At 41.7% G+C, this 13,999-nt stretch overlaps 1 protein-coding gene across 7 annotated transcripts in view; it reads right to left on the reverse strand.

The window, feature by feature from the left end:
- NUP93 (nucleoporin 93) overlaps window positions 1-13,999 on the reverse strand; it is a 79,012-nt gene that overhangs the window by 38,796 nt on the left and 26,217 nt on the right. Inside the window, exon 1 of one of the 7 annotated variants that reach the window (XM_048316657.1) lies at window positions 4,916-5,088. The exons of 3 other annotated variants lie outside the window; for them this stretch is intronic. Coding sequence is in view for 1 of the 4 variants with exons in the window: in XM_048316655.1 (XP_048172612.1) it covers window positions 888-911 (24 nt within the window). In the remaining 3 variants the exon portion in view is untranslated. Of the gene's footprint in view, window positions 1-887; window positions 1,016-1,911; window positions 2,210-3,811; window positions 3,906-4,915; window positions 5,089-13,999 lie in introns of those variants that run through there. 3 more of the 7 variants (XM_048316658.1, XM_048316656.1, XM_048316655.1) reach the window with 3 other exon arrangements.

Below are 13,999 nucleotides of genomic sequence, written 5' to 3' on the forward strand. Positions count from 1 at the left end.
TGTCTCAGGAATATAAACATCTCTGTGTTCTACTAAATGAAAAAACATAAAAATGGAAAACTAGAAAGAAGGTAAAGAGACTCTTGCCAGCCAACTGTGGCAGTAGAGACGTTACTCAAGAAGGAGCTTATTCAGCTGGCTAACACTGGTACATTACACCTGAAAACATGCTCAGATGGTGTTTCTGTTTGTCTTAATCAAGACAAAGAAACCAAAATGTCACAAAGGCAATTAAACACAATGCTATCTCACTTGGAATACAACTTCTTGAGTGAGGGAAGCTCTCCACACAACCAGGCCAGCAGGACCAGCAGCAGGACCCACGGGAAGCCCATCTCCTGTGGCACCAGCATTCCACCTTCAGCAACAGCATCAGCACAGAGCGAACAGACCACACAGTCTGAAACTTGAGCTCATTCATCAAGTTTCCCAATACATGGCTACCTGTTTTTCTCAGCATTTTTAAATGCAGAAGGATGACCTTAGTGTAGGGCTTTGCTCAGCACTATGATGAGTAGCTGGAGCCTCTCTCCTGCATTATACGAGTCCTCGCATTGGCACTGTGATTAAAAAATACAACCCTACAAAAATCACAAACGCATCAAGAGATCCACAATCAAAACAAAACTCAAAGCTTTGCCTCTTTTTTGGAATTTATTATAAAAAATTATGAGAATTCCAGTGGGCTTGAGATCTACAATGCAACCCCATAGTAAAAATATTTATAGCATGCAAACAAAAATAATTTCCAATCATCCACTAGAATAAGCTGCTATACCCGCCTCTCCAGTATCATGCTTTTTAAGGGAATACTGTGAAAAAACCTACAGATTTAAATGATTTAATACCTTCATTGTACAGTCATAGCTAAGGCTGTAATGTAATACCTCTTGCTGGAAACATCCTCTCATCAGGCAGGACGCCCTCAAATCAAGCCATCGAAACCAATCTCACTGATGACGCCATTTTCTTATTTCTTTCGCTGCCATTTTAGCATCGTGGTTACTCCACATTTCCTTGAGAAGTAGCTGTGCATTCTCCCTGCTCTAAGAGGAAACCACGCTCAAATAACACAGTGACAAATGAAACCTGTATGTTGAATTTCTACCTGTGTCACGTCCCTGCATGGCAGGGGCAGGGACGAAGCACAGTTGCCATTGCAGACCACACCTCAATTCCCTGTACCCGAGAGCTGGCAAGGAGTCTGCCGAGATGGTGCAAGCTGAGAAACCAGCCACTGGAAATCTGTGGGCACCACATGAAAAATTGATACAACTGAGGAAAGAGGAGCATCCAGCCCTGTTACAGGAGATATCTCTCTGAACCCCACAGAAAACACTGGTTAGTAAGGGAGCAGTTTGAAAAGAGACGCAAAAGGCATAAAGGAGGCACAGAGACAAGCTTGCAGTGTCTGCGGCTGGACTAATTGTACATTAGCATTAACATATAGGCAACCACAAAAACCCACTTAACCTGGCAGCAGAAAATTCATTTCTCAGGATCACATTCAAAAGCCAAACTGCCAGCCCAATCAATCAATGAAGTATTAGCTATCCCAAAACGACATTTCTGATGGATCACCAGAAAGAGGGGCAAATTATTAAACAAAACCTGCTACTCATTAACACCCAGCCTCCTCTAATTCACTTCTAAAAATTTTAGTGAAGTCCTTCAGTCTCCCCCACCCCTTTTTAAGTGCTTTATCCTTCTGCTTGTCTGACTGGGAACATGCAACCTTGCTGTTTGTGAGAAACAGGGACGGTCTCAGGATTTTTTGAAAACCAAAACATGATTGATATTTCCACATCTCTTCCTTCACAATTTCAAATGTGTAGGAACGGTTAAATGCCTTCAAGTTAGTCTGAAACTGTAGGTAAAATAACAGTAATGAAAAGAACTGGTTCTCTTTACCTCCTCTGGATTCAAGTAGTGAGCCTGGCAGCACTGAGTCTGACACTCTCCCTGTTCTCCGGCTGACTCAAGAGGAGAGATTTCGGCTGCTGTGCCCCCATCCCACAGCTGAAAGCCTCCGTACTGTCTTCCTGAACGTTCCTTAGGAGCACGAGTTATCTTTCTGCTTCATGAAAAGAATAGCCAAGCAGCATCTTCCAGCCTCCATCTGCATTTCAGACAGAAAGCGATGCAGGCAGCAAACGCTCATTGCCTCGAAGGGACAACGCCTGGTTCAGACATCAAAATCCTGTCAGCACTGAAAATGCGACAACCAAGTTACACCAGGATGCAAATCCTAAACCAGCATAGGTGGCTTTCCCCAGTGCTGTACCTCCACAAAGGGGGTTCCTCTAGCATTTCTACTGCAATTTGAAGTCTCAGAAAAACCCACACAGGGAAAGAAAACCTTTCCCAAGTTAAATTTACTTTATTTCGCTGATAGTGGCTAACACGACAAAGAAAGAGACAAGATTACATTCACTGTAGTGTGAAGAACGTAAGCTCTTTTTTTTTTTTTAATATACACTGGAACGTCAAGAAAATGTGCAAATTTGAAGTTCAGCACTCTTAAATAACATGAGATGATTTGGCAAAATCATCCTCCTGAGTTAAAAAAATAAGCCCAAGTTAGCTACCCCATTCTTCCGCAATATTTGTAAATAAATCATAGCTACTTTGTTCACATAATAGCTATTTTCAACATGACACCTTATCCCCTGGAATAAATATAAATATTTTACTGACAGTGAAATAAAGCAATTTGGAGTTCATACATGTCATGATATCTTCAAATCCTCAATTTAAACATGCTATGGTCTTTAGAAATGGTTTTTCTTTACTACATTACTGATACATTTCCCAAAGTTAATTATTCAAATTACATATGAATTATTAAATGCAGATCATTAAACTAAGAAACACAAGTCTGGAATATGCCTGTTATAATTATACAATTTATATTTTAAAATGTTAGACATTATAGGGCTCAGAGAGAAAAGCATACATCAGCATTCTCTGCTGCAATAAATACGTTACAATAAACACTTTATCCTTTTTCAGCTTATTTCTCCTACTGTGTAATAAACCTAAGGTTTAAACTTTCCAGACTTGGGGCATGAGGCCAATGTGCTGAGGATACACCAGAGACAATAGGTTTCCATTTTTCTCCTCCGGCTGTACTCCACCCTGGCTAAGGAACTGTCTAGCAGTGCATGCCTTTATTTGCGCTTTGCATTAACAAGGCACACAAGCTTTCGGACTTTAATGTAAATTAAATGTCAAGTCCAGATGCTGCCAACAGATATCACAGAAAACCCTGCTATAAGAGACCTACAGCTAATTATTCATTACAGTGGCTCAGTCATTTTTTCATACATTAATTTATGGAGCTTAGTTGAACTCTGTCTCCCACCCACTTCAAACAAAGGAAAATAATTTGCCACACTGTACCAACTGCAACGATAACTGAGCCGTCTCCCCTATGGGGTCAGTGGGGATGGGATGGTTTCCTCCATATTTTTACACAGGCAAACCATACATTTCATTGTCCTTTACTTGATCTTTTGCTGAGCTGCTTTTGTGGCAAGACCTCCCCTTTGCTCAGGTAATCTGGTTGGAGACAGGCAACTTTTTGGTCATGCTATGCCACTGTTCCATGTCTTCCCTCTGAGCATTTCTCAGTTGACAAAAGGAAGAGCGCAGAACATGGCACACAGGCACCTTAATATTTGGGGAGGGAGCCCCAAGTCACTCTCTACTGCAAGAGTCCAGGTGCCATCCCAGCACAGTATGTTTTATTAAACTGCTTTCTTTCATATACAAAAACAGAACTGAAAGAAAATGAGAAAAAGCAACTCACCCTGTACTTTTGTCCCCATACCAAAGCCAGGCAGAGCTCCCAGTTTCATGCAGCCTCTAAGTCTCCAGATCTGAGAGTATTAAATCAGCTGCCACCCACCCAGCTAGTCACGGCCACCACATTTATATAAATGTTAATTCCCTGACTGCTTCCCTTTACTATGACTTTACTGGATTAACCCTTTTCATAATGTATCCTATTCAGTTGAAAGAGAGGTGGGATCTAGGCTGAGAACTCCAGTTGACTAAGCAAATATGCTTTACCACTTCATTTAAGGAATTAACAAAAAAAGCAAATCTCCAAGTAGCTTCATTTGCTTTGAAAGAGAAATATTTTTTCTCTTATTTTTGTCCCACATTTGAAATCCTTACTTCAAAAGAAAATTAAAGAAAGTTTAACATGTCTTCTAAATAAATCATAAGTGCATCTATAAGAACAGGGGAAACAGAGTGGACCAATATCTTTGCATCACAATGAAAACCAGGAGAGGAAAAAAAAATCATAATCAAGTAGCATCTTTATTTTTTGTTTAAAATACTTCCACAGACTTTTCATAGTCTAGGGAAGAGAAAACAGGAATAAAGGCATTCTGAAAGTTATGCTACTGTATTCTGCTTAAATGAAAAGTAAAGTCAGCAATGTCAAGAGGGTCTTTAAAAAGGCAACACAAATGAAACCCAAAGCAGACGCTGGACTGCCCCACCCAACAGCTGTTCTAGCGAAGAATGTTGGAAGGTAAAGGCACAGACCTTCCCGTTTCTTTTCTGTGAGCAAAGGAGCTTTTCTCTAAAACTACCCACCTGTTCTCTTTAATTACTCACCTACAAATTAAAACAACCTGCAGCAACAGTACAAAGAAAAAACGCCATACAAGATATCTGAAGGAAAACTCTCTTATCAAAGCAAGCTTTTTGCCCTCATTTTATACATTTTAAAAGATAGACATTCCTACCTGTAGATCTCAGTACTGAGGAGTTACAAACCTGTTAATGCTGGCTGTAACTGCCACACTTCAGTTACCTGGTATTTAGGCTTACACAGCTATATCTACCTCTATTAATGTTCAAGTTTTCTCGTCTTTAAAAAAATATATATAAATCAAACCTGCAAGTCCTGAAATGGCTGAGACAGTCAAGAGTCCAGCAAGACAATAAGAAAGCAGCTGCTTTGCACGGCTGAACACCACTGCCTGTAAAGCATCTATATATTTTTTTCCAGTGGTGCTTTATTCAAATTCTAGGGAAAGCATCAGTCTGAAACCAGTAACTGATGGGAGTAACAGTTTATAGGTTACAGAAGGATATTTTATTGTTAACGGACCGTACCATGTAGGAATTAGGAGGGGGTGAGGCAGCAGGCAGGCAAGAGGAGAGAGATGCTACTATTTTTTTTCCCCGAGCCACTGCAATTACTCTGATGTGAATTTTTGATGACTTCCGACATATTGCATGGTTAATAATCGTTTCAGCTGTCATGTTTGGTTAATGTGGAAAATGCATTTGCTGCATTGTGATGCAGCACTCCAGTCACAGATTGTAACACCAGTTGTGAAGCTATTCCCTTAACTGAGCTGCATGAATTTGCACATACCATGAGGCTGAAATAAATGGTAGTTTGATTTTTATACAGCAACAAAAAGCTTCTGCCATTTTAGACCTGCAGAGCTGTTGGTACAACTTGTACAGCCAGATAATTTTACTGCATATTAATTGGTGTCGATGCTCTTTAAAGGGGAGCTTTGATTCTCTATTGTTTTGCTGTGTTTGGTTATTTAGCAGTTAAAAGACGGAGCTACTATTTACATTAAACATCGCTCTTTTTTGTAGCTTTACACAGGTTATTTAATTGTAAGCATATATACATCAATGAAACTGTCAGCACTACAGAAATGCAGCCTTGTTATTCATACAGGCTCAACCTACTTCTTCCTCCATACGATACCTAAGTGTGTATATATAACCTTGTCTTACAAATGACTGCACGTGAGGGGTGAAAATATGCTGCTTACAATCAAATAAAGAGAATTTTATTTGCAAAGTACCACTTCTTCACCTACACTTTAAACATCAAACAGCAAAGTATAAAGTTACCTAAACACTCGCCTTTCACTGTCACCAATAGAAAAACAATGCTGCAAGCAATCATGCAATTACAAGAGGAGATGTAAAACGGCAGAGATGAAACCATGCTAAGAGCCAGTCACCCGATGATTAAAGTCAGGCCAGTGTATTCCAGCAGTCAGGTGATGGTGCCATCATTACAGTGCAGAAAGCCACAGAAAAATCGAGAAACAGACCACCCCCATCTTAAAGAAAAAAAATTAGAAGCACCAAAGGAATAAAGAATGTATTTGCTAATATGCCAAATGTACAACCATGAAGAAGCGTTTCACAGAATGTGTGTGTAACACTATTGGGAAGTTACTGTCACAGGTCCCAAGTGCACATTTAACCCACAGTGCCAACCCAGCTCCCAAATTCACTTTGACACTCCCAAATTCAAAGTTCATTCTTTTTAAATTCCAGAACAACAGCCCTGCTGCCACATTACTTCATTTCACAGTTCAGTAATTCTGCTCACAAATGCACATCTTGGATATGCAAACACACAGAGGCAAAAAAATCCAGACTTGGGATGTCTACGTTTACAACAAAAAGCTACCAGGAGAGTGTTTTACTGTGCATGAACACTGATGTATCTGCAGAATCATCACCAACACCACCAATTCATTATTTCCACCTCTGTTTAAATTAAAACAACACTGCAATGTGTATGTTGGACATGAAATTTTATATGGAAAAAACAGCAGTCTCTGAATAACATTGTACTCTCTGGTGTGGGAGCAATTCACGTTAACAGGGTTACGTCTGCAGAAGGTGCTCTGAGGCTCAGGCTCACCTACCTCAAAGGCATCACTGCACCTTGCACAATTCAGAGTTTCACAGGTGGCAGAGTGATCTCTTACAGTGTGTTTTTGGCTTTGAAACTAGCAAACTTTATCCTAAAGGTGATTTTCCTCAAATGACTACAAGGAGCAATCCCTCCCTGCTTGTGACCAAATGAACACCGAATATCTGAATCCTCCTACCAGGCATCTCACGAGTGGAGAAGACAGGTCCAAGTCCAACATTCTTAGTGGAAAACTGCAGTCAGTTGCATTGCAGGGAAAATTATTGATCACAACCAGCTACACCCCACAGTGCAGGCAAAGTCCCTTTTGGGAGAGGAAGGTTAATACATTTGCAGGATAATTTAACTCTGGCATTCCTCCTGCATTTCTGAGCATCCATGTCTGGCACTATCCCTGCTGTTGTGCTTGCCTCAGTAACTTGCCACTCACCTCACACACACTGCTCTGGTTTTGGATGGCTTCTCCCCCTACTTACACCTAGTTTGCATAACCCACTAGTGGTGCAGAGACAGAAGCACAGTGGATACACAGAGCTTTTGCTTTCTAGCCAAACCTTTAAACAGCTAAATGTACCTGGAGAGACAGTTGACTCTTTAGGACAGACTGCAGCCTCCCAGGGGCTTCAGGAGCACAATCATCCATCTGGAGCTGCTAGCCACAACTTTAATGTGCTGCTTTTATCAACAGACATTCTCTGTTATTTTTCTGGCCATGTAAAGCTACTGCAGAAGCTACTTGCAACTGCAGATCTGTGCATTACAATCCGCACAATTATATATCTGTACATTGTTTTACACACTACATTGCCACGGAAAGCCTTCCTGGTGTAGCTCAGTACAGCACTGTCTCCCCTTACCTATGGATTTCTTAAAGCAACAGCTTTGAGGGATATGAACAGAAACTACCTACCCCAAATGGCTGTTGGTGTAAACAACTGTGAGTGCTAACCCAGCTAAGATGTCGGAACTGCTATCTGTTTCACTGGCAATCAATTTAGTGGAGTGTTCAGTCAGCTTACGCATCAATCACTTCTGCACTCTGATGTGACTGTGGGAGGAGAAGAGGGAAAACTACTGCTCAGGGCTGCTGGGCCACAGCTAAGGAAAACTGTAAAAGTCCTCCTTCTGAGTAGAAAGCATCATATCACTAAGAGAATGACAATGCAAAGAGAATGCAGAAGCCGTTGGAGTAAAAATATCCTCCTCTGGGTCAGGATCATTGCCTCACTCCATCTCTGGGTGTCCTCCTGCCTTGTCAGGTAAAGCTTCATCTCTGGAGTAAAGGAGATTCCTTCATCATGACTACAAAAATCAAAAGGTGCAATCACCCTTACCTTGAAAAAAAACCACTAATAAACCATAAAACATGGTAGTCTGCAATCATCGTCTCCTTTTCTTTCAGTTTTGCACTGGACAGGAATAAGGGGGAGAATTGGAATGGCATCCCTGGATCTGCTCCTTTATTAGCTCCTTTTTGAAGTTCTACAGTTTCAATGTCTGCCATTGCCAGTGAGCATTAGCCAGCAAAATTGAGAGACACTGCTGGCAGTGAGTTGTAATAGTGATAGGTAGCTCCTTCCCAAATTTCTTCTCTTCTTAATCCAGCACTGTAGCAGCAGCACCAGCAAATACTGCACTGTCATACTGGCTCCAGAGAAAGCCTTAAAGCATTAGTTGGTCCTCTCTGCAAGGCCAACAGAGTGATTATCCAGCATTAATGACAGGCGAGGTCTCTTCCTCTCCCTTCAGCTCTGTGCACTCATCCTACCCCTCCAGAGGGATGCAGAAAGAACTGCAAGAGAGTTCAGGAGTCCAATCCAAGCAGGTTGTGGTGAAGAGGAAGAAAACCAAGGCTAACATTTTAACATCAATACGGTTATACTCACACACAAGCAGAGCAGAGCAAAAAGTCAGTTGAGTGTATTATGACACTACTGGCCTGTCTAGCAGGGAATTCAGGCTTTGTTGTGATGGGCTAATTTTCATGGACTAAGACAAATGAGCCATTCAGAGTCAAAACAAAAACGAGAACTGAGAAGTGACCAGCTCTAGTAACATCCAGTATCATCATCACAGAGAGCCATCCTCCTGCAGGGGAAAAACCACCAATGCACTCACACTGGGAATTGCTGGCTTGTTACAGAGCTCAAAGGAGACCTGAGTTACAACACAGCTTTGGAACTAAATTTGTACCAAACAAGAGGCAGGATGTAAAAGCAGAGGGTGGGAAACACCCCTGAGAGAACCGACTGAGGACCAGTGCTTTATGTGAGCAGGCAGATACAGGGGGAAGCGAAACACAAATCCTGTAAAATTAGAAGAGCGCCAGTCCCAAGCAGGGGAGAGGTGGGGGGAGCCCAGACAAGCGGAGGGGATTAGCACCAACACTGGCAGTGCTGTTACTGCCATCCACACCCCAATTAGTGGTATCATTTGTCAGGATGAATGGGAAACTTGCACTCAATTTGACAATTTGACAGAGTGTCACTGAACTACCTCACGTCCATATTTATCCAAGAGGCAAGTGCAGGAACCAGTTTTAATTAGAGCCTATTTGACAAAGAACCGAGGGTATTACCCATGCTCTCACCATCAAGTGATAATTGAGATGTAATCGTTTAAACAAAGCGCAACAAGTGTCCATTTACCCAAAGCCATTGTTAAATATCCACTAGGAGATTATTTTCAAAATTATAATGTGCCATGAATATGCAAACCACTTTCCATCTTTAGCATTGAAAAGAATAATCACCTTTAAAAAAACCCAAACCACCAAAAACCACAACTGAAAGCCAAACAGTAATTTAGCAGCAAAATTTGAGGAGTGTTTCAAACATGCCAATGCTAATTTAAAAGGAGGGGGGAGAGAAGTGATGGCTCTGCTTTGGGGCCATTAAACTCTGTCTGGAAAGCCCTCTTTTGTACAGCATTAGCCTGCTGTAAGTCTGTAATTATGAGGAGAATGTGTTAATTTTTAATTCAGATTGCTAACCCCTTTTTTATGTACAAACCCTGCATGTCAATCCCTCTTGCAGATGACTGTAAGCACCGACATGACCAAATTCAACTCTTGGTGGTAAAAGCACACTCTCCCTGGGAGGTTTGGCACTGGAAAGCAACTCAACCTTGTAGTGAAATAGCTCTTTCATAAAACTGTCACCTCAGCATCGTGGCAAGCAAATCCTCTCGACCCACAGCCTATTAAACCAGAACCATATGGCCACTGATATTCACACCTTATTTCAGCATTCTTCTGTCTGGCTACTGAAATTCTAACACAGCTTCACAGGAAGCTGAATTCCCATGTCCCTCATATTCCCAAACACAGGGAAGCACAGGATGAGGAAGTTAACCCAACACTGCCTAGAGGCCTACACCAAGTTAGGGGCTATCAAACACTAAGCCCGTCTTTCATCTCTTCTGATTCCTACTGATGCCGGCAATCCATGGAGGAACCTGACTGAAGAGCATGCTTTGACACAGTCCAGCAATGAATTATTAACTGCTGGAAGCCGCAAAGTGTCAGCTAGGAGCACATATGAGCCTTCTATGATGATTAACCAGAACGCAATTATCAATGCTCCTGCTTCTCACAAAATGTCTCCAAATTCTCCATCATATGAAGCCCAAAAGGCACTACACAGAAATGCACACACATCCACATGTATAAAAGCAGAAACAATTCTGTGCTTTTACCTTTGTTTCTTCAGGGTTATACTATCAGCTGTGAGTTGTCTGAAAGAAGAAAGCTCTGCCTTGCCACCTGCATTACAGCAACTATACATGGACTTGCAACACTAACAAAGAGTCACATATGCAGAACCAAGTCCATATTTTTAATTACCACAGCAATTCAATCCACGCAGTCACAGAAACTTGCCTGCAGATTCAGAACCATCCTTGGCCATGTTACATCACGTAGCGCAAGCTCTTTCCAGCCCAGGGCCTGACTGGGCACATAGAAGAAGCTGTGGCTCTCAGCTTGCTCACCGGCAGTGGACAGATGAAGATAGATGCGTTCATCCGTTATGACAATGAGTGCTGCTGAAAAGGGTGTCCCCAGCCTCCCTCTGAAAGGCATGGGCCCACCCTGCAAGTTGGATGCAAGATATGGGCCTCTAGCAGCGTCCCAACATTCAGGAAGAACAACTTGCTCAATTCTCTGCCAGAGGAATCCAGACAGCTCCCCATATGAAACCACAAGATGCTAAGAGGCAACAAACACTAGTGATGGACCTAAAAAGATCTGCTGAATCCCAAAATGCACAAGGACGTTTTCTTGGGATGGGATGCCATGCCGTTCTGAAATTAGCAGTGAAAATCCAGGATGAAGACAGCATTTTAGGTTTTTCTTGGATTAGAAGCTAAATTTGTGCTTTTCCTTTAATTACAGCTGCCAGCTCTGAAGAAAGTGGCACTAGAACTGCTGGCCAGCATGAGAAATGAACACCCACAAGCACACTGGTTAAAGTGAACAACAGCAGTGCATGGCTGCTTTGTCAAAGCATCCTTGTATTTCTCATAGTGAAAGTACAACTGAAATCAGTATTGGCATCTCAGCAGGCTTAATTAGAAGTCAGGTCTACTCTATTCAGGTCTTTATACTGTGCTCATTACATTAATATCCAAGTGCCTTCCAGTCCCGCATTAAGTGACATGACTAACATCTGTCAATGTTGTTTGTTCTCTTCTCCGTTTCCTGAAGGAGTGGAAACACGGTGTTCAAGTAGACCATGGAACACCCAGCAACTGGGAAGGGAGATTCCTCCAGCCCTGGTTCACACAGAGCATAGCCATGTCTGCTTGGTTAATGGTTTTATATCACAGTCATCAGTAGAATGATTAAGCAGCTACACATATTAAAAGCACCAGGTCTCCTCCCAGCAGCATTTCCATCCAGGACTGCCATGATTAAAAGACAAACAAAAATCTGTCTTTTGTGGACCAAATTAAGTAATTTGGAGTTTTATCACTTCATTTCTCTGCCTGAATCTCCTTGCCTTGTCATCTTACATTAGATAATACTGAGGATACAACTTCCAGCAGAGGAAATAAAAGCATCCATCTGTTGAATTTGACTAAAAAGGACAACAAAGGTATGAGCAGCTTATCCTGCCCTTAAATCCCTCACAAAACACACAGCTTAAAGATACAGAGGTTTCACCGGGATATCAAAACTAGAAGACTGAAGTCAGTAATTATTTCTTTTATGCTCACGTGCCTTTCACCTTTCCAAATGATTATCCATCTATATATCTCTATCCTTCTGATATTGAAAAGTACTTATGTCACCATTTCTTCTGAGTTATCACCCAGCAATTCTTTGCAAAGACATTGTGAGAACACTGAGCTGGAGAATGGGAAGAGCTAGAAGGAAAAGAACTGGGAGGGATCAAATTTTAGACTCAATCAAGATGATGAAGGATTAGCCATGCCACATGTCTTAAGGTCAGCTAGCTGGCGTTAGGCAGATGCTTCTAGTAAAAGCAAATGCCTAGAGAAAGGTCAAACTCAAGAACATAAACTTGGTAGAGATTGGGAAACAATGGGCTGCAGGGGATGAGACTTTCACCACCACCTTCTTCTCATTTGTCCAGCCAAACCTTCAAAATTGAAGGTAACAGAAGCCCACTGAAACTGAGTTACCAGCTGTTAGATTAGAAGAAAAGCAAGGACTCATTCCAGGCGAGTGAGGGAAATACACAGAGCTTTCATTTAATGCAGTGTGCATAGCCATACAAAATGGGGATTAGTCTTTCACAAAAAAAGAACAACCTTTTCAAGTGTGTAGATAAAGAGACTCTCAGGAAGGGACAGAGGCTGACTCAGAAAACTATTAAAAGGACAAAGTGACTTTCAAATAGAGGTCACTAGTTCAAACATGAACTAGATTAGTAGTGGCCAAGACTAAAGCATCTGAAGACTGATTAGTAGTGGTGTAAACAAAAATGTGTTGTTAATCCTCCTTGAGCTCCTGCTACACAGGAGCCCATACTTCAAGATCCATGCAGATAGCAATGCAGAATTTACTTTCTGTCCAGCCCCAGAGGAACAGCCAGGGCTTAGGTGGGTACCCAGACACCAAGTGCCTGTCCCCAGTCAATGCAGAAGCGAGACAGATGCACTGCTCCATTTGCCTAAAACGGCTAAGTTCCTTCTGGTTATGATACTCTGCCACAGTGTGCTCACATGTTTGTTGCTGGATACATATTATCAGATACCGCACTGAACAACACCCACTTAGCATCTATAAACAAGCATTAAGATCACACTGCAGGTTTCTGGTATTATTTTGTCAGAGAATTTCCCTGTGAAATTACTTTGCTGATTCACTAATGTCATACAACTTATATATTCCTGAAAAACAGACCACCAAATGTCATTTATCCTTTCCCCCAACACAGATCAGAAGAGGCTCCAGTTATCCCTAGAGATCTTGCAGCACTGCAGACTCAGATGTACATTGTGAGAAGCCTTGCTTCAGAACATCCTTCCAGAGGACATCCAAAGAGGGCAGACAGGATTCCAAAACATACATTTCAGTAATGAAAAGCAGTAAACACACAATGTTTACCACTCAGGAGATACATCCAGTAATGCAGCTGCTTTAACTTTGGTCATCAAGCACAACTTGGGTGTCTCTCATCTATCTTCACAGGGAATGACAGCTCTAATACCACACCATGCCATAAAACACAGACATCCAGTGAAGCATTATCCTTCTCACTATTATTGGGCACTGTAACACAGGGTGCAGATGTATTTACAGGGGGGTTTATGTCGAACCACTCTTCACCTACTATTATGCAAACACGTCCTTGTGGACCTGCAGTTCAGTAGCACAGTTATTACACACATCAATGCATACTTTTATATAAAAATATTTCTTGCTACTCAATTATGATAGCATATTATTCATCTACTATTACTGAATTAGGATCCTGCAAATAACATTAAATCCTGTGTGTATTTATTGGAAGTAAGGACCTGGTGGAGGCAAAGATATAGAAGACTTGATTTCCTTTTTAAAGAAAACTTTTATTAATATTTGTTCCAAACAAGATCCTCCAGCTGCTGAAGTTTAATACCACCCAAAATCTGTTTTCCCTAGGGTCCTCTATTATCAGCAAGGGCCTTCCTTGCAAGTCAAATCTTTCAAGAGATTTTCTTTGCTATCTAATTTGGGAGACACAGGTATTCGGCATTCGAGGAACGCAATCAAATCCTGCCCCTTCCAGGCCGTCTGGGGCACCTATTAATTCACCCTCCTGTAGAGAG

Source organism: Corvus hawaiiensis, chromosome 12, assembly GCF_020740725.1.
Source record: "Corvus hawaiiensis isolate bCorHaw1 chromosome 12, bCorHaw1.pri.cur, whole genome shotgun sequence".
Lineage (NCBI taxonomy): Eukaryota > Metazoa > Chordata > Aves > Passeriformes > Corvidae > Corvus > Corvus hawaiiensis.